The 25,988-nt window shown below is 41.2% G+C and overlaps 1 protein-coding gene across 1 annotated transcript in view; it reads right to left on the bottom strand.

Moving 5' to 3' along the window:
• Window positions 1-25,988, bottom strand: part of LOC117513902 (inosine-uridine preferring nucleoside hydrolase-like) — a 64,921-nt gene that overhangs the window by 22,614 nt on the left and 16,319 nt on the right. Inside the window, exons 4-6 of the mRNA XM_034174144.1 lie at window positions 12,351-12,462; window positions 12,130-12,266; window positions 4,347-4,424 (exon numbers count right to left, since the gene is read on the bottom strand). Coding sequence (XP_034030035.1) covers window positions 4,347-4,424; window positions 12,130-12,266; window positions 12,351-12,462 — 327 coding nt within the window. The remainder of the gene's footprint in view (window positions 1-4,346; window positions 4,425-12,129; window positions 12,267-12,350; window positions 12,463-25,988) is intronic.

Raw genomic sequence — 25,988 nt, 5'->3', positions numbered from 1 at the left:
TCTTCTGGTTCCAACTAACATCACTGTACCAGATGTTCCTCTACTTGGCATAAAACCACACTGCTCCTCACCTTTAATGGTGTCCTGCCTTAACCTTCCTTCTACAATCCTTTCCGAGATCATTATGTGACATCAGTTTGATCCCTTCTCCTTGCAGATGGCCACAATGGCACTATTTCACTATTCCTCTGGCATTTTCTCCTGCTTATAGCTCTACTGCCTCATATCTGTTGATGAACAACATACAGAGTGTGCGAAGAGAAAAAGGCTAAATAAAATCATGGATTAGTATGGCTGCTATTCACCTTTAAAACAGCATTAAAGGGGATAGAGAATGAAAATCATCTTTTTCATGTTTTTGGTGTTAGTTCAGTCTCCCCGCTGTGGGGAATACACACGAAGTGCCAGCAAGTTTCAGAACCTCTGTTTCAAGTATTTCTCCTTTTTTGAATTGCCCCTAGAAAACAGGCCAATCCATTTTTGAGAGAAAACTTACGTCACTTTTTCACCAATAGCCCACACACACACACACACCCACACCCACCCCCTTTCACACACGCCCCTTCGAAATTAATTATTCATAAGGTTGTGCCCACCCATTCATAACACTCGAAGAGGAGCAATGGCGAGCTACAGGTGTGCCTTCCCAGGCTGTTTTAGCGGACTACGATCTTCCCACAGAAAGCAATGTACGCGATCACTGGCTTTTATTCATTTTTAACCGCATCCCCAGGACATACAACCGCTGGCTATTTCTTTGCTCTGCGCATTTCACGGAGGACTGTTTCACAAACCTTGCATGATTTCGAGCTGGCTTCAGTCGGCATTTAATACTCAGTAGAGGGTCAGTTCCGACTCTGCGACAAAATCAACCCCAGCAGTCAGTACAGCCTGTAAGTATCACATTTTCTTTTGTTTTAAATTTGTGTTGCCCCATATTCCTGTTGTAAGAATTGCACGTTAGAATGGCACGTTAGCTCTGGTTTGTTCCTCTAAAGAGAATGAGCTAACCCCTTAGCAGCTAGGGATGTGTATCGAAAACCGGTTCCTTTTGGGTATCGTTAAGAAATGACTCGATCCACCGACATCAATAAGCTTTGTGCTTAACGATTATGTTATCAGTCCTTCAGAGTGGCCGTTGTTTTGGGGGGTGTTTGTCAGGAAAATGATCATTTCTGTATTGATTACAGACCCTGCAGCGGGTCCGTAAACAACTTTTCTGCAGCGAGGCTTTGCTTTGAACCTTGAACCAATCGAAGCAGTGCTTCGCAGATTGAAGCAATGCTTTGATTATTCTTTCTTTCTTTTGCTTAATTTTCTCCTGCTAAAACCCTAAAGAGCATACGTCTGTGAGTATTATTTACCTTTTCTATGTTAAACCCACCTGTTATGTTCTTCTGAAACAGTTGATAGATGTATTTTATAACTTAAAAACGGGAGCGATGCTAACACATTAGCATGTCTATGGCATTTTCAATGTTAAAAGTTAGCATTGCAGCTGTCATCACGTTCGGGTGCATTTGTTTTCAAATTGTAATATTTCTTAAATTTATTTTTGTTTATATATTAATAATCTAATGATTATTATATACAATTTTAGAGAAAGCGGCAAAAAAAATCCTGAATAGAAACACAACAGAAAATATAAAAGCAATGAAAATAAATAAATAATGCTTTCTTTTCAGTGAGAGCAAGGGCAGCCAATCAAACAACAGCAACCGATCAGCGCCACCTACTTGCATTTCATAATGAGGTTGCCAAATAAGCTCCGAAACGACGCCATTAAAGGCAAACGAGGTATTCTAAACCCAGCATAGTAACATAGCTGTTTCAGAGAGCCTTTTAGGAAGGTTCTGAGCCATTACATACCCAACCAATTTTTTTTGGGATACATATCACATCACAGAACAAGGATTAATGCCCCATTCAACCTCTCTCTATCACCTCTAAAAAGCATTGAATGAATGAATGAATGAATAAGTTTTATTCAGCACACACATAAACCAAATGCCAACATAACAATCTCTTACTAACATAACAAATAAAAAACAGAACAAAATACAACAATAACTCAAACAATTTCCCAATTGGGTGCGGCCGAAAGGGCGTGGGTTGAAGCAAAAGCTTATAAACATCCACCCCCTACACCAGTGACTATACGCGTATAAATACACTCAGAACAAGGTAACAATCAGAAAAATAACGTAACTCAACACAACAAAACAAACAGTAATATAATGTGCAAATAAACAAAAAAGAACCACAGAAATAATTAGCCTAACATAGTGTACTACAGTAACAAATTACGTTGTTTTATAGTCTTTTGACACCTACCAATGTACCAGATGATTTAATACTATTATATATTATAACAATTATTCCAGATTCTAACACCTTTTACAGAAATGCAATGACTTTTAACAGTAGTTCCAATCTTTCTTCTTTCGAATATCAGTGTTCCTCGCAAATGGTAACTGGACTCCCTCATTATAAACAACTCCTGAACGTGTAGAGGCAGAAGTTTATTTTTAACTTTGTACATGGTCTGTATCGTAAAATAATCCACCAAATCTTGAAATTTCAAAATACACAGACAAGCAAACAATTGGTTCGTTGGTTCATAATATGGTTTTTTACCTCCGCCAAGGAGGTTATGTTTTCAGTCGCGTTTGTTTGTTTGTTTGTTTGTTTGTCTGTCTGTCAGCAGGATAACTCAAAACGTTTTGAACGGATTTTGATGAAATTTTGTGGAGTGGTTGGAAATGACAAGTGATTAAATTTTAGTGGTGATCCAGATCACAATCCGGATCCCGATGCTAATGTGTTAGCATGTCTATGGCATTTTCAATGTTAAAAGTTAGCATTAAGCAGTTGCAGCTGTCATCACGTTTGGGTGCATTTGTTTTCAAATTGTAATATTTCTTAAATTTATTTTTGTTTATATATTAATAATCTAATGATTATTCTATACACTTTTAGAGAAAGAGACAAAAAGAAATAGATCACTGTGCCAAGGAGGGAATCTCTTTAGGGTCAGTGACCCTATGGCCTTGTTTAGAGAAGTGTTTCATAAATGTTAAAAAATTCATATATTTGCAGTTTAGTTGAATAATAAATTGAATTTTGTCTCTTATTTGTTTTTGTCTATAAGCACATGCAATATCAATATCAGTGCTCAGATGACAGTGGCTTCTGGGAAAGGTGCAAGCTGCAATAAACTGTGATGCCAAGCGCTAAGGATACATGCTATCCAGTCACAGCAGATGAAACTTTTTTTACTACTGAGCAAACATGTTAGACTTTTTTAGGTTCAATGATTCCACGGCGTGTAGATGTTATGGCGTCAGTGACCCCATGGCCTTGGCGGAGGTTTGCACTCTCTGAGTGCTTCTAGTTTTTTACTTATAACTCTTATAGCTTTCTTTTGTAACAGAAAAACTGGATTTGTTTTTTGTTTTATATGTGTTTCCCCAAACCTCAATACAATAGGTCATATATGGGACAAGTAATGAATGATACAGCATGACCAATGAATGTTGGGGAGAAAATATTGTGCTTATACAAAATTGAAAAAACCCTGAAATTTTAGATTTAACATAATTTATGAGTTTTCCAAATTAATTTATCATCAATAAAACTGCCAAGAAATTTAGTTTCAGATACAATTTCAGTTTCAACATCGTTCAATGATAAGTTTCTATTTAAATTCCTGGGCTTATTTCCAAATATAATACACTTTGTCTTACCAAAATGAAGTGAGAATTTATTAGAATCAAACCAATATTTAAAATTTAGTAATTCCCTCTCCATCATTTCCAAAAGTTGTCCCAAATTGTCCCCACTACCAAACAAAAGTCATTGGCAAAAAAAATATTGGTTTTTAAAAGCACATTGAACTATATTTTCCTGCAAACTACTTCAAAATTTTCCACTGCAAGTTCAGTCAGATATTTATCTGACATTATAATTTGACTTGGTTTCAGTGCGGAAGGTTCCGCATTCAAACCCCACCTCTGCCACATTTCTCCATGTAATGTGGAATTGCGTCAGGAAGGGCATCCAGTGTAAAACTTGTGCCAATTCAACATGCAGATCCACCTCAGATTTGCTGTGGTAGCCCCAAGTGCGAACAAGGGGGCAGCCGAAGGGTCTTACTTACTTCACTCTAATTTAATAAAGGAACTCTGATCACTTTTGTGCATTTTACAGAACGATGCATCCACTGATTATATGAGAGGCTTATTCTAGCTTCTTTTTCCCAGTGTGTGTGTGTGTGTGTGTGTGTGTGTGTGTTTGTGTGCGTGCGTGCGTGTGTGTGTGTGTGTTACCATCACTTACACTCTTACCTTTGCAGAGAGAGACGATATCTCTTTCATGAAGACAGCCTTGTCAGTTTTTGGGGTCAGAAAACTGTCGTAGAATGTCTGGAACAGGACATTTGAGTCATTATTGTGCAAATACTGTAAAGTCTGAGTACTTCTGTCATGATCAAAGGTGATTACTCTGAGACTGCAAGGGAAGTTCAGCTTCCCCTAAAATGAAAAAAAAAAAAAAGAAGAAATGGTCAAATTTGTAGTTTGTTAACATTTCATTGACTACAAATGCGTTAGAACACGTTCATCTTGAAGACTGGTTCGTTCAGAATCAGCTTCTTATAACACATAGACTGACTTGATTTTTTTAACATCTCATAAATCTTTCTCTTATTCGGTCTGTGGTCACTGCATTTGCCCGTTGAAGCTGAGTGCCTGTCGCATCAATGGGATTGCATGGAACTGTATTTTTCATTGCCTTGAAACTCGACGGGCACTGGATAAATGCCATGATTTTGTTCCACCCCTGGACGCTCAGCATCTCTGGAGGTGAATGGAGCTGTGGGCAGGCCTGAACGCTGGACCTCTGCACAATGATTGGATGATCAGTCGAAAGGCTGAATCCCGTTTTGATTGACAGCTATTTTAGAGATACAGGCATGTAAGAATTATTTTGCACATTTTTGCTTATTTTGCATTTTTAAATTTATGCCAAAAGTCTGTGAATCCTACAGACTGTTATGACCATAGTGTTATGGTTCCTGGTGGCGTGGCACAGAAGGTATTAGGACACAAATTGCAGACTTGCACACAGAGGAGTTGAGGTAATAAAAAGGGTTTATCAAAAACAGGTAGGGATTTGGTACATGGTTTGGAGTGGAGGTTGCAGGTAATCATGAGGCAGAGGCATGGTACAAAACAAGCAGGGTTCGGGTTCACGGTGTGGTGGAGATCAGAGATACTAGGAAGGTCAAAACAAGGCAAACAAGACTGTGACAAAGAGGGTGAGGATGTGAAAAGACTTCAACAAACTGGCAGCATACAGAGCGATAGTGAGGGCTTAAATACAGAGAGAGTAATCAGGGTGTGATGTGAAGCAGGTGCTGGGAATGCTCTGGAAGGGGGTGTGACTGAAAGACACAGAGGCAGGTGCGAGACAGTGTGGTGAGACAATTAATAACAAAATGGCAAAACAGACTACTGAATAACTAGAAAATAAATCATGAACAGAAAACAAAACCACAACAAACAATAAATGATAAACGGAGAATGCAATCAAAACTAATGGAACAAACCAGATGATAAAACACTGAAGATAAAAGATAAACAGAAATCACAAACAGATAATCAAAGACAGAAACAAGGCATGGTGACCAATCCATAACCAGTACCCTGAATGGGCCGAATCCTGACACATAGTTGAAGAAAATGAAGGAGATTTGGGGCTTCTAAGGTTTTTACTTAAAAACAAGATCATTTCAGCAGTGTTAGGCTTGAGTCTGATCCTCTTCTCTCCAGAAGTTGCTGACATATGAACATGGATTTTGTCCAGCTTAAGAGTTGGTTAAACAGCTGCCTCCATCTTCCCTCTCTCTCCTTGCAAATTCACTGCAGAAAATGGTTCTGGGGAGCATTGGCATGGTTAAAACTCTTCAGCTTCTGGGGGACTTTGCTCCCCAGACCCCTCAACCAGGGTCCTCTTGACCCCCAGCCATTTTAAGCATTTTTCTTTATTTGCCTCTCACATGCCTGTAGATGAGCTTGCTAAAATATTTGGAAACAAGAACTTTTTTGTTTGTTTGTTTGTTTTCTTTATTATGGTTAGGGTTACCAACAATTTTCGGTGCATGTGCTATGTGTGCACAGAGTCTCACTCCAGCCAGAATTCTAAAGTTGGCAACCCTGAAGTTACTCTCTGCATCATTCTTTAGTAAGTTAGTGTTTAAAGGTCATTGCACATTAATTAACATCCTGGTTTGCAACACAACATCAAAGTATTCATGATTGTAAGTCTATCTGTGCATATGTGGTAATAATTAGTGGTCGCTGATGTTTTTTTTTAAAGTAAATTAGTGATGGACAAACCAAAGTGTTTTGAACCACTGAATCAATATGAAACAATGTGCAGTGCTTCATATTGAGTGTTTAGCAGTGTTTCACAGCTTTTGGTACAATTAGATATGGTGACATCTGCTTTGCATGGAACAATAAAGGGCAAGATGTCATGAAACAGTCAGGCTCTGTTATGTATGTTTAATAATAAAGGTTGTATGTGCAGCTTGAAATTTTTGATGATATTTTCATTTAAAAACATTTACATATTTGAATTTATATCTAAATAAATTGACAAATTTATGACATAAGCCGACAATAACATTCCCCTCTTTGAAAGACCAGCAGCTGCCACTGGTCATGATCCTACTACTCACTCCCTGCCTCACTCTCCATGCTTTTCCTATAATACTGTGCTCACTATATTTGCTGCCATGTCATGTCCTGTCATGTTCCTGCTCCTGCTGCAGTTGTATCTGCAGTCGCATTTTATTGTGTGTTTTATTGCCATTTGCCATTTGTAAAGTCATGTCTGGGAGCATGTGCTGGTGCTGCGCAACACCATTGTAGCACATGGCCTTGATTTGCCCTAATTAAATAAATACATTAATGCTGTCTCAACAAAAACCTGAGGTTTGGAACTGAAGACAGACTGTGTTTTCACTCCCAGTGGAGAAATTCCTGCGTCCATCTGGAGATAAGCCTGAGAACCCCCCTTTGGGCCCACACTGTGGCTCACAGCAAAAAAAAAAGAACTGTAATTCAAAGTTCTTCAAAGGGGAGCCCTTGCCTTTTTATCAGTTAAATTTCAGTCACTATGAATTACATGATATTATAATGGCTTCACGTCAGAATCTGAAATTTCCCAGGCCCGAAGAACCCACCTTAATGGCCTCACGCCAAGGCCAGAACCTCTCAAGACTGCAGAAAGACCCCTCCCCTGACAAGACCTGGTCATAAAACTTTGAGTTGACAATAGCTTTTATCTTTAGGTCTAAGCAAAGGGAAAGACCTTTTGTTTAAAATAAAAGAACTGCATCAGTATTATTTTATTCATATATATATATAAACTTCTAATGTTGTTTGTATTGATTAATCAAACAAAATGCTTTGCATATAATCATTCCATTTTGTTGACATGTGTTCCTTGTAACTGATGTGTGTTAAGTGTGATCTTTCTGCATTATCAATATGTTGATAGTGAAATATTCTGTTTTGACCAAATGGAGTGTTTGAGTGATGATTAATAATATGTATCCATTTGAGTGTCTTAGAACAATAGTATACCAAAATAGCTAATGTGTTTAAATAGTTGAATCATTTGTTTCTGCTCTTTGAGCACATGACGTTTTCTGTGAAGTTATGGGTGGAGTTTGGTGAAGTCAGTCCCCCTTTAAAAGTTTGAACAGAGTTTCTGTTCCCTCTTTTTCTCTCTTTTTTTCTCTCTTGAAACTCTCCTGCAAGCCTTTGCTGCAGCTCCTCTCTCTTCCTTTCTTAAACGCTTAATTATTTTTGGGTCAACAAGGCCCCATGCTAAGCTAACCTAGCTGAAGCTACCACGTGTCATTCATTCTTTGTTTTATTCTTGTCTCAATTTTTGAGAATTTTAACCTGACGCTTTAAGGTGCATCAAGTCTTTCGAAGTTTTAAGAGAACTTCCGATCTGAACTTTTCAAAATAATAGCGAACTTACAGAAAAGTGACTTTCCTTTTCTGTCGGCTAATTTTCCAACGCTTTTAAATTTTAACTTTTTCCTAAATTCACAAAGACTTTTAATGTGGCTCCAACAAACATTTTAAAAGCTACCAGAAACCATTTTCAACAAACGCTTTACACCTCTGGGGTCCAGCAAGCTGACAACCTGACTGCAAGCAGCCATCCTGTAGGTAAAGCCAGCCGACACAAGCCCTGGGGTTACCTGGGGAGACCACTAAGTTAACCCCTGATCCAAGTGAGCATGCTGCAGAGCCTACATCAACGACGGACGGACGGGCCATCCCAACCATCTTCTCAATGGATCAGCTAAGTGACGCAGTTAAAGGTTCCAGAAAAAGGGTTTTGTTGTCAATGGATACAAAGTGGCTTCTTCTTCTTTTTAAACACATTCATGTTTGTTTAATAATTTTCTTAAAATTAACTGGCTTCAAATTTCATCACTAAATTCTAATCAGATTTATTTACTTAAAGTCTTTAAGCTTGATCTCTGTTTCAAGTCTCATGAGTTAAGCAAATTGTGTCCATAAATTAACCTATTTAATCACTGTCCACAAAAATGCCAGTAAACTGTTCATTTCTTGTATAATTGTAAATATTTCTGCTGTGGTTCATTTGGTGTTCAGAAGGAAACCTTTGGTCAATCGTATCGTAGAATTCAGACTTTCAGACCTGAGACTGATTAATTAAATTGAGGCTGATTAATTAGATAAAAGATACTTGGGCTGGTGTAGGGAGTGTGAGTGAGGTGAAACAACACAGACAGAAACAAGGTGAGAGACATGGGGCAGGTGCAAAGAGCGTGAGTGAAAGGAACAATACAGGTTCAGTGAATACAATCAAATATGAGTGAGGGACAAAGACATGATGGAAGGTGCAGGGGTGTGAAGTGGAAACAAATGGCAAAAAACAGAACAGAGCTAAAATGGAAATCAAGGGCAGAATATAATACAATGACAAACCAGGCATGAACATGAGAACTGAAAGAAAAGATCACCAAGACAAAACTAAACTGGAACTGACTAAGAAACCAAAGTGGCTAAACAAATTACAAATAAAACAGAGACTGTGAAAACCTAACACTAGAGAACAACCTATAACAGAACAGCAAAAATAGGCAGATGATAACTAAATGATAAACCATAAAAACACAGACTGATTGAACAAACCAGAACGGAACTGAAACATGACCGAAGTATAAAAGTAACAAAGAAAGAAAGTAACAAAGCAAAAATAGAACACATGATGAAAGTAACAATTAATAAAACAAGGCTGGGGCAGAAGGAGCAGAACCAAATAAAGAGAGAAAATAAGGATCAAAGCCTGGAAATGGGCCGGGCATGACACATTTCTGTTGCTTGTATCCATGACATTGTTCATTATCCAAAGCGCTTAACCACTGGTGAAGACAGGAGTATAAATCGACTGGTAACTTGAGAGCTTCGCTTTCTCGTTCAGCTTTCTTCACCACGACTGTTTGGTACAGTATCCACAGGACCTCAGATGCAGCCCCAGTCAATCTGTCGATCTCATGCTCTATCTTAGTCCAGTAAATCCCTTTGGCTGCTCCCTTGTTTGTGCTCGAGGTCACCACAGCAAATCTGAGGTGGATCTGCATGTTGAAAGCTCACTAACCACTTGGTTACCACTCCCACTTGTAAAAAAAAAAAAAAAAAAAGGTCCCGAAATACTTCAGTTCCTCCTTTAAGGTCAATAACTCTTCCTTGCCCCAAAGCCAACAATCTACCCTTTTTTGACAGAGTACCATGGACTCAGATTTGGAGGAACTGATCCTCATCACTTCACACTCAACCTCAAACCCAGAGGCATGAATGTCACCACTGAGAAGAGTGAGCTTCTCTACAAGTCTGGCATGTTCACTGCATACAGATACACTTCTGATGGCTGAGTCCAGGAACTCATTGAAAGCTTAGATCTTAGTCTTGATCCTGAACAATCATAAACCTCCATACTCTGATTTCTTGCTCAGCTTCTCAAGTGCTGCAATCAGGGTCTCAATTGAATCAGGGTATCACTGTTGCCTGTGTGCTGGCCCTACGGGTTGTAAGGATAGACCTTACTTGTGTCAAGTGCCTTGTGGCAGCTTTGTTTTTGATTTGGCACTATATAAATGAAATAAATTGAAACTGAATTGAATTCTGCAAACATCGCTGCATCATTTGCAAAAGTCTTCTCCAGCAAAGGCACCAAAGCCTCTGGTTCCCACAACAGTACCCAAGACCCAGTCCAATAGTTTTACTTTAACTTTGAGAATTATGACTTACTGCTCCTAAATGTGTATCTTAAAATATTTAAATATTTCATTTCAAGTTATTATTTGTGCAGCATAAATATCAATCTGTCAGTCCAGTTCAGTACACACAACCACAGACATGGGGAATACCACTGAGTTTACAGTTGTCCAGAAGACACTCACTGATATCCTCCACAAGGAGTGTAAGCCACAGAAGATCATTACTAAAAGGGCGGATCAAAGAGCTGGATCAAAGCATTTTAATGGAAAGTGTGGTCAAAAAAAGATGCACAAGCAACAAGGATGACCGGAGCCTTGAGAAGGTTGTCAAGCAAAGGCAATTCAAGAAATTGGAAGAGATTCTGAGGCTGGTGTCAGTACATCAAAAGCCACCACATACAGACGTGTCCATGAGTTGGGTTACAAGTGTCGCATTCCTACTGTTAAGCAGCTGCTGAACCAGAGACAATGTCAAGTGCATCTGACCTTGGCTCAGGAGAAAATGAACTGGACCATTATACGGTAGTCAGAAGTCTTCTTTTCAGATGAAAGTCAACTTTGCATTTCATCTGGAAATCAAGGTTCCAGAGTGTGGAGAAGAGTGGACTTTTTTCTTACAACTGTCAACTACTGTATGTACTTGCTCAGGGGGGTTGGCAAGGTTAGACTGAGGTGTGAAGCACCTTGAAGCAGCTTTGTTGTGATATATAAATTAATTTAATTAAATTGAGGCACAGAATCCAATATTCTTGAAGTCTAGTGTGACGTTTAGACAGTCAGTGATGATTTGTGCTGCCATGTCATCTGCTGGTGTTGGTCCACTGTGTTTTATCAAGTCAAATAACAATGCAGCAAACGACCAGGAGATTTTACAGCACTTCATACTTCAAGATGCTGATTTCCTTTTCGAGCAGGACTTGGCACTTCCCCACAGTGCCAGAACTACAAGGAACTGATTTGGTGACCATGGCATTACTGTACTTGCCTCTCCACATAAACAATACTATACTGATTCTCTGCCAGGTATCGTCAAAAGGACGATGAGAGACAACAGACCCAGGAATAAAGATGAGCTGAAGGCCACTATCAAAGCAGCCTGGGCTTCCTTAACACCTCAGCCGTGCCACAGGCTCATTGGCTTAATGCCACGCGACACTGATACAGTAATTCATTCGAGAGGTGCCCCAACCAATTATGGGGCGCAGAAATCAACATAGTTTTCAGACTTTTTTTGTAGTATAAATACTGTTTTTAACTGATTGTATGAAATTTCCAATATTTTGAGACACACATTTTCTCATTTTTGGCTCTGTAAGTTGTAATGATCAAAATTAAAATTTTAAAAAGCTTGAAATGAGTTTATATGTAATGAGTCTAAGAATATATAAAATTTTAATTTTCTGAAATACCTTTTTCTAGTTTAGGAGGTCCTTTGAAACTCTGGTGTGAATTATAAACAGAAAAATCCCACATTTGTTAATAATAATAATGATAACATTTTATAAAGGTCTTTCCCAGGAATCAAACCTCTAAACAAAATAAATTCCTATGATAAAAGAATAAATGCCAATAATAAAACTACACTACAACAATGCACAAAAATAACAAATTAAATAACTGTGATTTATACTCCGGTGAGATTTATATTCTGGAAAATGTGGTAGATTAATGAACGCTGCTGTGGATATAATCTTTCTTACTGATCTGAAATGGTTTCTGATCCTTCACACATTTGTACTTGGTATAAATACAAATCTGTCAATATGTGTCTTTAAAAATTGTGTGTTTGGTCTCACCCATGGCAGGCTGTTTTCACAGGTGAACTCCCAGGTAGCAATGTAGGTGGGACATTTGTATCGATCCAGGACAATATGGGCAGCTTCGGAATCAGCCACAAAGTTAAACTCTCCACACACTGAGGTGTTTCCCCTCGCTGCACACAGACCACACAGAATTGCAGGAGAGCTCAATGGTTAGACGTACCACATATTTTGAAGTGCATTAGAGGTCAACATACATTCGGTGTTGCCTCCCATGATGTAGAGTCCTTGCAGTTTCTCGGGGAGGGAAGGGTCCAGTTGTACTGCCACAGCCAAATTAGTGAGAGGCGCCATAGCAACAAGTCTCACCTGCACAAGTGATTAAAAAAACAGCACTTTTTATTTTTCATGGCTCCAGGAGCAAAGGGTCAAAGGAAAAGGTCGGAGTTCAAGGTCATCAGGTAAAAAAATTGGACAATGCACAACAAGGAAACACTGCATGTAACACTGGCTGTTCTTTTCTTTAATTTAACCAGGTTAGTCCCATTGAGATTGAGACCTCTTTTGCAAGGGAGACCTGGACAATTATAAGTTCCCAATTCACCTAACCTGCATATCTTTAAATGTGGGAAGAAACCGATGCAAACACGGGGAGAGCATGCAAACTCCACACAGAAAGGCAACAGGTAGGAATCGAACCCATGACCTTCTTGCTGTGAGGCAACAGTGCTAACCAGTAATCCACTGTTCTACCTTTAGGTACAGTAATTAAAAAAGACCTCCTGATGTCTTACATTTTATGTAACTAGGCAATAGAACCCAAAGCACCTTAGCAGATAGGTAGGGACAATAAACAACATCAAAAAAGATGTGTTCACATTTTGAGGATTGAATTTTGGGAAATTTTGCAGGGAGGGAAATTCATCATGTTGAGACTGTGGCCTGTTTCTGCAGACATGTCCATAAAGAGCATCAAGGGAGATGCTTTGCAAACCCAATACCCATGACTACAGTGGATGACACTGAAATTGAGGATGCCCCACTGACTGTTCCTGAAACATCAAATATTTTGTATCTGCTGCCTACAACTTGTGTGGAAATTCTTAAACCTAAACCTTTTAGGCATCTTATATATACTACTCTAGAACCACTCCCAAATCCAATTGTCAATCTCACTGAGGTCCTTCATTTGGGTCTCATTAATATAGGATCACTGTCCTCAAAATCACTGTTAATAATTGATCTTGAGCAATAAAAACAAGTGTATGTCAAAGTTCTTGTTCTACACAGTGGCAACACTTATTTATGGACAGGTCGCTCTCCTTTTACAGCACAAGATTTTTTGATTACTTTTAGAAGAAAATAGATGACATTAGGTTAAATATATCCCAGCATGCCTCAATCCAGCCACTACACCCTGTTTTTGAGGTTGGTGTCATCACTGATATGTTACATAGATTTAGAGAATTTGATAGTACAGTGAGGAAAATAAGTATTTGAACACCCTGCAGTTTTGCAAATTCTCCCACTTAGAAATCATGGAGGGGTCTGAAATTTTCATCTTAGGTGCACGTCCATTGTGAGAGACATAATCCAAAAAAAAAAAAAAATCCAGAAATCACAATGTATGATTTTTAAATAATTTATTTGCATGTTACTGCTGAAAATAAGTATTTAAACACCTGCCAATCAGCAAAAATTCTGGTCCTCAAAGACCTGTTAGTCCACTTCTAAAAAGTCCACCTCCACTTATTATTCCAAATTAGAAGCACCTATTTGAGGTCGTTAGCTGCATAAAGACCCCAAAACACCCCACACAATCAGTAAGACTCCAACTACTAACATGGTTAAGACCAAAAAGCTGTCCATAGACACCAGAGACAAAATTGTAAACCTCCACAAGGCTGGAAAGGGCTACGGGGCAATTGCCAAGCAGCTTGATGAAAAAAGATCAACTGTTGGAGCAATTATTAGAAAATGGAAGAAGCTAAACATGACTGTCAATCTCCCTCGGACTGGAGCTCCATGCAAGATCCCATCTTGTGGTGTATCAATGATGCTAGGAAAGGTGAGGAATCGGCCCAGAACTGCACGGGAGGAGCTGGTCAATGACCCGCAGAGAGCTGGCACCACTGTTTCCAAGGTTACTGTGGGTAATACACTAAGACGTCATGGGTTAAAATCATGCATGGCACGGAAGGATTCCCCTGCTTAAATTAGCACACGTCCAGGCCCATCTCAAATTTGCCCATGACCATTTGGATGATCCAGAGGAGTCATGGGAGAAATTTATGTGGTCAGATGAGACCAAAATAGAACTTTTTGGTCTTAATTCCACTCGCCGTGTTTGGAGGAAGAAAAATGCTGAGTACCATCCCAAAAACACCATCCCTACTGTGAAGCATGGGGGTGGAAGCATCATGCTTTTGGGGTGTTTTTCTGCACATGGGACAGGACGACTGCACTGTATTAAGGAGAGGATGACCGGGGCCATGTATTGCGAGATTTTGGGGAACAACCTCCTTCCCTCAGTTAGAGCATTGAAGATGGGTCATGGATGGGTCGTCTAACATGACAATGACCGGAAGCACACAGCCAGGATAACCAAGGAGTGGCTCTGTAAGAATCATATCAAGGTTCTGGAGTGGCCTAGCCAGTCTCCAGACCTAAACCCAATAGAAAATCTTTGGAGGGAGCTCAAACTCCGTGTTTCTCAGCGGCAGCCCAATAAACTGGCTGATCTTGAGAAGATCTGTGTGGAGGAATGGGCCAAAATCCCTGCTGCAGTGTGTGCAAACCTGGTGAAAAACTACAGGAAACATTTAACCTCTGTAATTGCAAACAAAGGCTACTGTACCAAATATTAACATTGAGGTGTTGAAATACTCATTTGCAGCAGTAACATACAAATAAATTATTAAAAAAAAATCATACGAGGTCTGTCCAAAAAGTATCAGGCCTTTTTATTTTTTTCAAAAACCATATGGATTTGAATCATGTTTGCTTGCATGAGCCAACCTTGAACCTTCATGCGCATGCGTGATTTTTTTCACGCCCGTCGGTTGCATCATTCGCCTGTGAGCAGGCTTTGTGTGAGCACTGGTCCTCCCCTCTCGTTGGATTTTCATTGTGAGGTGGAACACGATTTGGAGCTTTGCTGCATCAAATTTTTCCAGAAACTGTGAGAGACAGGTGGAAACCATTCGGAAGATTCAGATGGCTTTCGGTGACGATCCTATGGGCATCACACAGATTAAGGAGTGTTACAACCGGTTTAAAGACGGCGCACAATGGCTGAGGGCGCGCCGCGCTCCGAGCGGCCATCGACAGGCTGAAACGACCAGATCATTTCCAAAGTGAACGCTGTGTTGATCCGGGACGTCGTCTGACTACCAGAGCAATTGCAGAAGAGGTGGACATCAGCACTTTTTCGGCACATTCCACTGTTACAGGAGATTTTGTAATGAAAGACGTGCGGAAGTTGGAAGTCTCTGGACATGTTGTGACATGTCCAGCTCTTACACAATTCCTCGGATACTCACTCGACTGAAAAGCCACCGAAAGCCGTTTGAATCTTCCGAATGGTTTCCACCTGGCTGTCTCTCACAGTTTCTGGAAAAATTTGATTCAGCGCTGCTCCAATCGTTCAGACATTTTCCTCGAAATGAAAATCCAGCGAGGGGGGAGGACCAGTGCTCACTCAAAGCCTGCTCACAGGAGAATGACACAACCGACAGGCGTGAAAAAACTCACGCATGCACACGAAGGTTCAAGGTTGGCTCATGCAAGCACACGTGATTCAAATCCATAAGGTTTTTGAAAAAAAGGTCTGATACTTTTTGGACAGACCTCGTACATTGTGATTTCCGTTTTTTTTTTTTTTTTTTTTGATTATGTCTCTCAATGTGGACATACACCTAAGATGAAAATTTCAGACAACTCCATGATTTCTAAGTGGGAGAACTTGCAAAATCGCAGGGTGTTCAAATACTTATTTTCCTTACTGTATCTCACTGGTCGTGTTGACAAAACGTGTAATGTCTGCTAAAAGTATGCCCTGCTTATTCGTTCCTATACCAACAAAACTGTTAAAGGACCTGTGGCCCACTTTTGGGCCTCCTGTGTTGGCAGTTATCACCCTGTCATTAACCTCGGATCTGTTCCTAAAAGTTTCAAATCTGCCATGATTAAACTATTACTTAAGAAATCTAATCTTGACCCTTGTGTATTGAAAAATTATAGGCCGATACCAAATCTATCATTTTGTTCTAAATGCTGTGGTCGTGGTCCGGGTCTGGTGGGGTTGTTTTTGGGATTCCTTTCTTATATGTCCTTTCTCTTATCCTTTTAGGCCCTTTTTGCTCCCATCCTCTTCGGGCTGGTGTGGAAATGAGCCTCTCTCTCTCTCTTTCCTTTATTTGCCAAGGCTCTTCACTGTCAGTCCCAGTTTCCCTTTTATTTGTGCCACACCCTGCCTTCTTTCCCGGGTTCCACTTCTGTTTTCACCACTGTCTTTATCTGTTTTTTATCACAGCCTACTCTTCTGTTTGGTAGGACTCTTTATCCCCCTCTGGTGGTCCTTTATGTTGAAGTCCCTGTCTGAGTCCTCTACCTCCCTCTGGTGTTTCTTTGAGGTCCCTACATACATTTAGTTCTGAGTCCTCTACCTCCCTCTGCTGTTTGTTTTCAGTCCCTACACATATTTCGTTTTGATTACTTCCACCTGCCAAAGTCTACGGCTGTTTCTGATTTGTTGTATATTTAAAGGGGCTCTGGTTTATCCTGGGTTGCGGGTCCATTGTTGATTGTTGTGTGTTTGGCATCTTGTCCTGTGGCTTGCTTGTGACCACTGAGTTTTATAAGTACTCTGTTTAGTAGCTGCATTTTGGATTTGAACTGTTGCTCATCTTTTTGAAGAAGCTCCATTGTGGATTCCAGTGTTTGTGTTTTGCTCTTACCTCCTGAAGAGAGATCATTATTCCTTTGCCATCCTGCCTTTACATAGAAACTGGGTTTTTTTTTTTTTTTTGGAGCATATCTACCACATTTTATATCACCATTTTTGAAGAAAAGATTTCTGAGTTCATTCACTTAGCTATTAAGCAGCTCCCAAAGTTTATCTACACTTTTAAAGTCTTCTGAGTTTATCCCCTCTATCAGCAGCGTCCTACGTTTGTTCACATCTGTAAGACTCCTGTGTTTGTCTCCCCTGCCGATAAGCTAATTCCTGAGTTTGTCTACACTGTTAAGAAAGAGATTCCTAAGTTCATCTGCCACCTTAAGAAGAATTTTTGTTTCAACTCCTTTTATGCATTCCAAAAGAAGAGGACAAAGAAGGAATGGATGAACAAGGCTCAGAACATGGTTGAAGCCCAAAAATGGGCTGTGGAAGTCTTGCCCGAACTTTCGTCATTGGAAAAGATGTTGAGGAACAAAAGACCTCCGGACTGGGCTTTGGATCCCTAGGCGTTTTTGGAGAGACTCAACTGCCAGGCATCACCCTTGACTGAAGCACCTCTCACCACACCATCTGTTGTCACTGCAGCTTCTCCATCATCTATTCACCCCTCTTTCTAGTGGATGGCACTTGCCACTACAAGCGAATCAGGCAGGGCCCCACAATAAAGGAAGAGAAACTGCATCAGAGGAGAGCCTGACAGTCCCACTGAAGAGGTGGAAAATGCCCCTGCCAGTTCCTTTGATGTTTCCAGAGCAGCTTCCATCCCCATCACAGCGGTGCGAGCCACACCCTCTCCAGAAGATGCCACGATTGACATTATCCAATTGCGACAGCTGTTCTCATCACTCAGGAACTTCTTGTCATTGGATATTATTTCCCTCACTGCCCACACCTCAGCTTTACAGGACCTTTTTCTCCGGCTCCAAAAATCATCCATGCCAAGTCCAGCCACAGTCTCTGATTTCTGTTCAACCCTCAGCTCCACCTTCAGGCTCCTTCAGAGCCTGTCATCCCTGGCACTTCACTCACCTCCACTGTCTGCAGACTTTCTGCCTCCTCCTCCACCAGTGGAATCCAATTTGCCACAGCATGAAGACCCAGCTGACCCTTTCTGGTTCTCGCCCGAACATGATTCCCACTGTGCAGATGGCAGCAGCTGACCTCCCTGCACTGGCCACCAGGTGTAGCAAGGCATAGCCATCTGATCTCCTGTCTGACCCTTTTTCTGGACCCCGGGGTGGGGGTAGTTGAACTTACTAGCTGTGCATTCCCTTTCAGGTCACCAGGTGAATGCCGGGGCACAGAAGGAGAGGCTAGCTTTGGCTTCACCATTGACACCACTGAGGAGAACCCTCTTCTACTCCCTGGTGGCATCACCTAGGAGCTGTCCGCCTCACATCCTGAGGTGGCCCTTGAGGTCACTGAGGAGCTGTCCACTTCACCTCCTGAGGAGGCAGTGCTTCCATTCCTGGTGGAGTCCAGGGGGAGCCCCTGGACCTCGCAGTTAAGGTATCTTCTGGTTGTGGGGTGGGGGCGGACCCTGTTGAGCTTTGTGTTGATTGTTTCAGGCCTGAGTCAACTCCTTCCTCAGATGATGGCAGTGAAGTGGGGCTGAATGTCTTCACTCACAACAACAACGAGAGAGTGGGGCCGGATGTTTCCACTCACCACAGCAGTGAGGTGGATTTTGATGTCCCCACTCACAATGGTAGCAGGGGAGCGGGGCTGGACATCCCCACTCACTATGACAGGGAGGTGGGGCTGGATGTCCACACTCACAGTGGCAGTAAAGGAGGCTAGACGTCCCTCTTCCAACCTCAGTAGAGAACTCCGGGGAGTCACCTGCCCCTCGTCCTGCCTCCACAGGGCCTCCAGCCTGCTGTGTGATGATGGGAATGTATCTTTTGATAATAATGACAATGTGGAATCATCTTGTGGTTGTTATACCAATGTGGGGTTGTCTCAAGATATTCAGTCATGCTTACCCCTATTTTGCAGGTCATCTAAGTCCAGGGGTGGGAAGGGGTTTTTGTCTTCTGGTTTCCGGACAAGTTCACCCAGGGTTGACAGGACTTTCCTGCCCAGGCATAATCTTGCTATTTCTTCCCCTGGTTGTGAGACCAGTACACCCCCTTTGAGCAGGCCTCTCCTGTCAGGACATCAATTTATTCCTTTGTTTCCCAGTTTTCAGTCTGGGTCGCCCCAATTTGGTGGGCCTTTACTGCCCGGGTGTACTCTGATGTGTTACTCTGCTGGTGTATCTGCTGTTTCGCCCCTGTTAGACAGGGCTTTCCTGCCTAGGTGTTGGCCCAATCCTTTGTTTACTTGTTTACAATCCAGGTTGCCCCTGCTAGGCGGACCGTTCCTGCAAGGGCATTAGGTAGTTCCTCCATCTACTTGTTTTCGGCCCGGTTCGCCTTTGTTTGGTGTGCCTTTCCTGCCCCAGGGTAGTGTGTGGCTGCCATCCCAGGGTCTTCTGGGCAGTTGTCCCTGGTTTGGTGGGTTTGTCCTCTGTGGGTCCATCCCCTGCCTCCTGCCAGGTGTTGCTTGTGCTGCTCTGGGGTATTTTTTGGTTTCTGTGCTTGGGCTCCCCATGTTTGTCCTGTGTCCCCGTTATTTTCTGATTTGATCCGTTTCTTTTGTGTGGGGTGGGTTGTTTTTTGGGCTGTCAGAGATCCGCCTTTGGGGGGGATACTGTTGTGGTCTGGGTCTGATGGGATTGGTTTTTTTTTTCTTTTTGCTCCTGTCCTCTTCTGTCTGATGTGGAAATGAGCCTTTGTCTTTTTCTTTCTTTTGTCAAGGCTATGCTGGACTGACAGAGTGCACACTGTAGTCTGCATTTGAAATGGATGTTGCCACAGGTTCAGGCCCCCTGACAGCATGAGGTCTGCTGTGACATAACCTACTGCATGGACTTCTCATCAAATACAAATTATTTTTGTTATTATGTCATATTTTGGTTTTCTGTTTCTTCACCTTTGTTAAATTTTGTAAAAACCTTGTAACTGTTAGAATGGCCTAAGCAGTGGTTCAACCCTCTGAGTCTGGTCTACTTGAGGTTTCTTCCTCAGTATCATCGGAGGGAGTTTTTCCTTACCAGTGTCGCCTGTGTGCTTCCTCTAGGGGTTGGTAGGGTTAGACCTTGCCTGTGTGAAGCAACTTGAGGCAGCTTTGTTGTGATTTGGTGCTCCATAAATTAAATAAATTGAATTGAATTCATTACCTGGTGACTAGAGATGGGCAGATCAATCCTAATATCGATAATATTGATACCAACGCTGGTATTGATATTGAACGATCCTTGTGTAAAAAGATCGATACTCAAGCTTTTTTTCTCTCCCACATGCACTGACTGCTGCGCACGCAGATTCATCAAAGTCTACTCTCTGTCTGTAAGAGCAGTGCTGCGCTGCGTCAAACAACATGGAGCAGCACACCCTCCCCTCTCTGGTCTTTTGTTGTTGCGCCGTCATGTGGCTGAGCGGCACCAGACAACAGCCATGGCCCACCCACTCAGCGCTCTCCTCGAGTCAACATGTGACACTGTGAACATGATACTGTTAAATAAAAACCTCTAATCCTTTGTTCTCAACAGGGGGACAGGGCCCACAGCTACACTGTGGGCCCTTAAAGTATTCTTTCTTTCTTTATACTTTCTTTATTTAATTTTCACTTATTGTTTTTATTTTGTTTAAAGCTAGAAGTGCACTGAAGGGAGGAAATTCCTTATTCTTTGTATTATTTTCTTGTATTGTTCGACTTGGAAAAAAGAGCAAGTTTGAAACTGTTTACAATATTTGTCGTGGTGTGTTAGTTTTTCTATATTGTAGTTTGTCAGCTCTCTAATGTTGTGGCTGGCATGCCTGGCTGGCTTTTGTTCGTCTTCTGTTTCTGTCTTTTGGTTTTCCTTCCAGGTGGCGCGCGTTTAGGCCTGAGTGACTGTGTGGCTGATTTATCAGGACCTCACCCTGATCACCTGAGGCTGATCACGTGCAGCTCGTCAGGACTCACAGCTGTGGTGCATCTACACGGATTGGAACATGGTGGCATTTAAGTCTGGAGTACACAGTGTGTATTTGCCAGAGACTCGACCTTGTGACCAGACGGGTGAGATCGTCGTCTCGAGAGCCATCTCATCATCAGTGGATGCAGAGAACGTCCAGGTTTGATGCATGGTCTGTGAAAGAGGAGGGGGTGAGGTCTCACGCTCGTCAGCACACTTCCTGAGGTACGTTAAGTTTTGTGACTAACATTTGTACAGTCAGTAAATGTGGTGTCCCTCACACCTTATTATATTGAGATGTTATGTTAGTCGCTTTAATCAGCTTCCACTGCAGTGAGTTTGTGAACAGGGTGTTCCATGCCTGCAGGGTGGGAAGCTGATTAGTAATTAAGCCAGGAAGTGCTTGCTGTTTGTACACCTTTGAGCGTTCTCTCTGTGTGTGGAGTGTGGACTCACGTGATGATTTCTTCTTTCACAGACTCGGTTTGTCGCGACCACCTGGGGGTGTCGGCGGGGTCCTTGGGTCCGAACAGGTTCTGGCTCCGGACCGTTAGTGCTGCTGGGAGCACACCGCAATTACCACCTCGCAGACAATTACCACTTATTTGTTTGTATATTTTCACATCACTGTTATGTTTATTAAATTTAGTTATCCTTTGTACCGTGCTCTGCTTATTTCATACTGGGTCCTTCAAACGCTGGTCGGTTCTCCGGGCTGCGTCCGAAACATAACACTCTAACCGCAGAAGATTGTTTTAATTTGCTTTAATTTCTATTTTTTTACACTCTTTATTTAAGAAACAATGTAGAGAAGTGCACTGAAGGGAAGAAATTCCTTATTTTTTATTATTTTATTGTTCGACTTGAAAAACAGAATAAGGTTGAAACTGTTTACAGTATTTGTTGTGGTGTGTTAATTTTGTTGTATTGTGGTTTGTCAGCCCTCTACCTCAGGAGATTTTGTTTTAAGTTGTGTTGAGTGATATTTTTTAAACAAAAATGCTGATTGTGATAATAAAGTATTTTGTTGTCACGTACACTGTTTGGCAAAATTCTATCCTAGGTCTTTTGGATCCTTTGGATCTATGAAGTTTAAATATGAAAAGGTATCGGTATCGATATCGGCGATACTGGGCCTGTATTTAATTCGTATCGGATCAATACCAAAATTCCCAGTATCGCCCACCTCTACTGGTGACTTTAACCTTCTCCTGACACTCTTTTCTTTGGCAGTCCTTTTAACATGGTGATGTCAGGATTTGGTGTTCATATCAGCTTTTCTGGACTCTATAGAAAACCTATGGCTGATACCACAAAGCATTTGTATTGTGTATATACAGTCTATTTTTTTCCAGCTTCATACTAATCAGCCATTCTTCTGATTTGCTTCTCACATCGCAGCATGGCCATGGAATATATATATATTACAGGGCTGTGAAATGAAAATGGTAAAATCCGAGGAAAATTTGCAGGGGGTCTCAGGGGCGCAGCTAGGGGGTCTGGGGCGGTCTAGGGCCTTGTGGGGCCCCAGAAACCAAATTCAATTTTCATCTACTGATACATTTTCAACATCTCCTGGAAGAACAAATCTCAAAATTAGTGCATATTTAAATGATCCTAGATTCAGCCTTTCATTTGAACCTTCAATGATCATGTTGAAATAATAGAATACGACGTGGAAGTAGGACCTGGAATGATTTTCCTTTTAATTGTAAACCAAATTATGCATTAACTCAGAACAATTAAACTACATGAAATTCATGAAGACTGAAAAGACTGTTAAACTATGTCAAAAACCATAGCTAAAGCTTGTAGAATATTTTAAAAATCAGGGTAAAATATCAATAACATACTTTATAGTAAAAAAGCCACACACTCTTGTGTAAATTCCTGTAAATCCACTCAAAGCCAGTGTCTTTTTTCTCATGAAAAAGTCTACATTAAAACTAATTTACAATGTTGTGTAAATTCATGTAGCCTAAATTCATTCTTTCATTTTTTTTTCAATGAAAGAAAGTCTAGATTAATGAAAGAAAAAAAAGGCACATAATCTTTTCTGAAATCCTGTTTGAACAGCACAATGTTTATTTTCCAGAGAGAGAAAAAAATTCTTACCAGTTCACTTTTCCCGTTTATCTTTCAGGTGTGTTCATGAAGCCAGCAACAATTCCACGGATTCTTGTCCTTATCACACTTTTTCAAACCGTCTTTCTCGCCATCTTCGCTCTGTCTGATGTTGCTCCGTGACACAGACATGCTGCAAAATTCTTCTTTTAAAAACTTGAAAGTTCGAAAAGTGTGCGATGTCCACATGCTACGTTTAGCTAAGCTTCACACAGGAGCCACACAGCGTCACCGCAGCAACCAACCAGTCCCGCTTTACGGCAACTGTCGGAACAGCCAGGCTTTGAGTGGCATTTTTTCTCCGCGAATCTCTATGGATCCAAGGAAACTGATATTATCTGTAACACACAGATCAGTGTCCGGGGACTTATAAAACTTGCATGATGTCGTAAAAAAAAGAACGCTTTGCGATAAGCATTTTAAAAACTCAGTAACGATCACGATGAAAGAGTACAACACTAACAACTCCCCACCACCCCGCCCATGGTGAAATCCGCGGAATCGATATTACATATACAGTGAGGAAAATAAGTATTTGAACACCCTGCGGTTTTGCAAGTTCTCCCACTTAGAAATCATGGAGGGGTCTGAAATTTTCATCTTAGGTGCATGTCCACTGTGAGAGACATAATCTAAAAAAAAAAAATCCAGAAATCACAATGTATGATTTTTTAATAATTTATTTGTATGTTACTGCTGCAAATAATTATTTGAACACCTACCAACCAGCAGGCCCGTTTGAACTTCACCAGTGACCATCTGGATGATCCAGAGGAGGCATGGGAGAAGGTCATGTGGTCAGATGAGACCAGAATAGAGCTTTTTGGAATCAACTCCACTTACCATGTTTAGAGGATGAGAACAACCCCAAGAAAACTATCCCAACCGTGAAGCATGGGGGTGGAAACATCATACTCTGGGGGTGCTCTTCTGCAAAGGGGACAGGTCGACTGCACCGTATTGAAGGGAGGATGGATGGGGTCATGTATTGTGATATTTTGGCAAACAACCTCCTTCCCTCGGTAAGCGCATTGAAGATTGGTCATTGCTGGGTCTTCCAGCATGACAATGACCCCAAACACACAGCCAGGGAAACTAAGGAGGTAGGGCTGCAACAAACGATTATTTAGATCATCGATGAATCTGATGGGGTTTTGACATGATTAATAGATTAAATGGATTAGTGGGGAATTTTTTTAACAACAGAACATTATTTGCTTTATCAAAGTGCTGAGTTGCCATAAAACAACATTGAAACATATAAATGTTATAAAATATATGGTGAAAAAAGAGGTATTTTTGTTGCTGCAAATGAGCAATTAGCATAACCAGTTAACCATAAAACCTAAATCAAAAACTGTAGCCTGACTCATTATATGTGCAACATTCTCTGTATAACTTGTAAACTATGTGGTCATTTCACAATGACACATGTGACTCATGTCTCTTTCTCTAAAACTGTATTGTACCATTATTAGTTATTAGTACTATTATTATTGTTGCTATAATTATTAATATATAAATAAAAATAAATAAATAAATATAATTTGTAATACATTTGACTCTTTTACGACAACAAACGCTGAGCCATTAATTATTATATGGAAAACAAATGCACAAACATGCTGAAATGCCAGCAGCTTAATGCTAACTTTAACACTTAAAACGCCATAGACATGCTAATGCATTAGCATCGGCGTTAGCATAAAATACATGTATCAACTGTTTCAGAAGACCATAACAGGTCAGTTTAGGGATGTTACTTGGGACTTCGACGAGGGCGGTCGCATGTCCTCCACTCTCCCTTATCTCTCTGCTTTAACCTTCTAGTTCCTACTTCACCAGACTTGTGAATTCCTCAAAACTATATTGGATTCTGGATCTATTGGACTACTATTGGATTAACCATGGAATTGATCAGCTGGTCTCTGAACGCTATTGACACAATTTTTTCTACAAGAAGGTCAGGACCGGGGGATCCTGCCTGCCCAGATGGAACGTATCCTGCGGGCTATGTCCTCAAGTCCTGGAGTTCCTGGCGTGTGGCATGGTTGGCGCCTTTTTCTGTGGAGGACGTCGAGGACCTATTCATTTTTGGTCTTATGGTAACAGGGCTGGTACTTTTTGGCTTATGTGCTGCCCTGATCTACCGGAAAATTGGCAAGACGGCGGCATCAAGAACCACGGGCCATCGCTTGTCCGTCATGATTAACGAGGTTGGCAAGGCAGTGCATTCTCAGACTGCAAATTGGATGACACCCTGGAGCTGATGCGTGCCTTGCAGTTGAAGCTGAAGGTTTCGGAGGCCGGTGAATATTCTTAATTCAAAGTTAGGAATATTCTTAATTTATAATTGGGATTTGGCTGAGTGTGGGGAACTATAAAAAGTGTTTTTCACTGCTCGGCTGCAACACTACAGGCTATCTAGCATCAAGGTCAATTGCCCACTGTTTTTCCTCCAGTGGAATTTATCCAGGCTCTGGTGAGATTATTTGGCTCCATTCTTATCTCAACCCACAAGGACAACAAACTGACAGACTTACACATGGACCAAAGCATGCTCCAGCTCCTCTTATCACTCTCTGCCCCTCCCTCCCTGTGGCAGGCCTCGTCCTCTCTCAAGCTTGCCTGGCAGCACGACTTATAGTTGCAGCGGCCTTCACCCACTTTGCCTCCATTCGGATGACGGACTGCTTCAAGTTTAGTGCACATAAACAATGTCAAATGTATATGTGTTGTCTTTAATTTTGATGTGTGCCATTATTACGGTAAACAAGTAATAATTGTGGATTAATTGCTGTATCTTGT

The sequence above is a fragment of the Thalassophryne amazonica genome, chromosome 1, assembly GCF_902500255.1.
Source record: "Thalassophryne amazonica chromosome 1, fThaAma1.1, whole genome shotgun sequence".
Taxonomy (NCBI): domain Eukaryota; kingdom Metazoa; phylum Chordata; class Actinopteri; order Batrachoidiformes; family Batrachoididae; genus Thalassophryne; species Thalassophryne amazonica.
The sequence above is the reverse complement of the archived record's forward strand: the minus strand, read 5'-3'. Positions and strand labels throughout refer to the sequence as shown.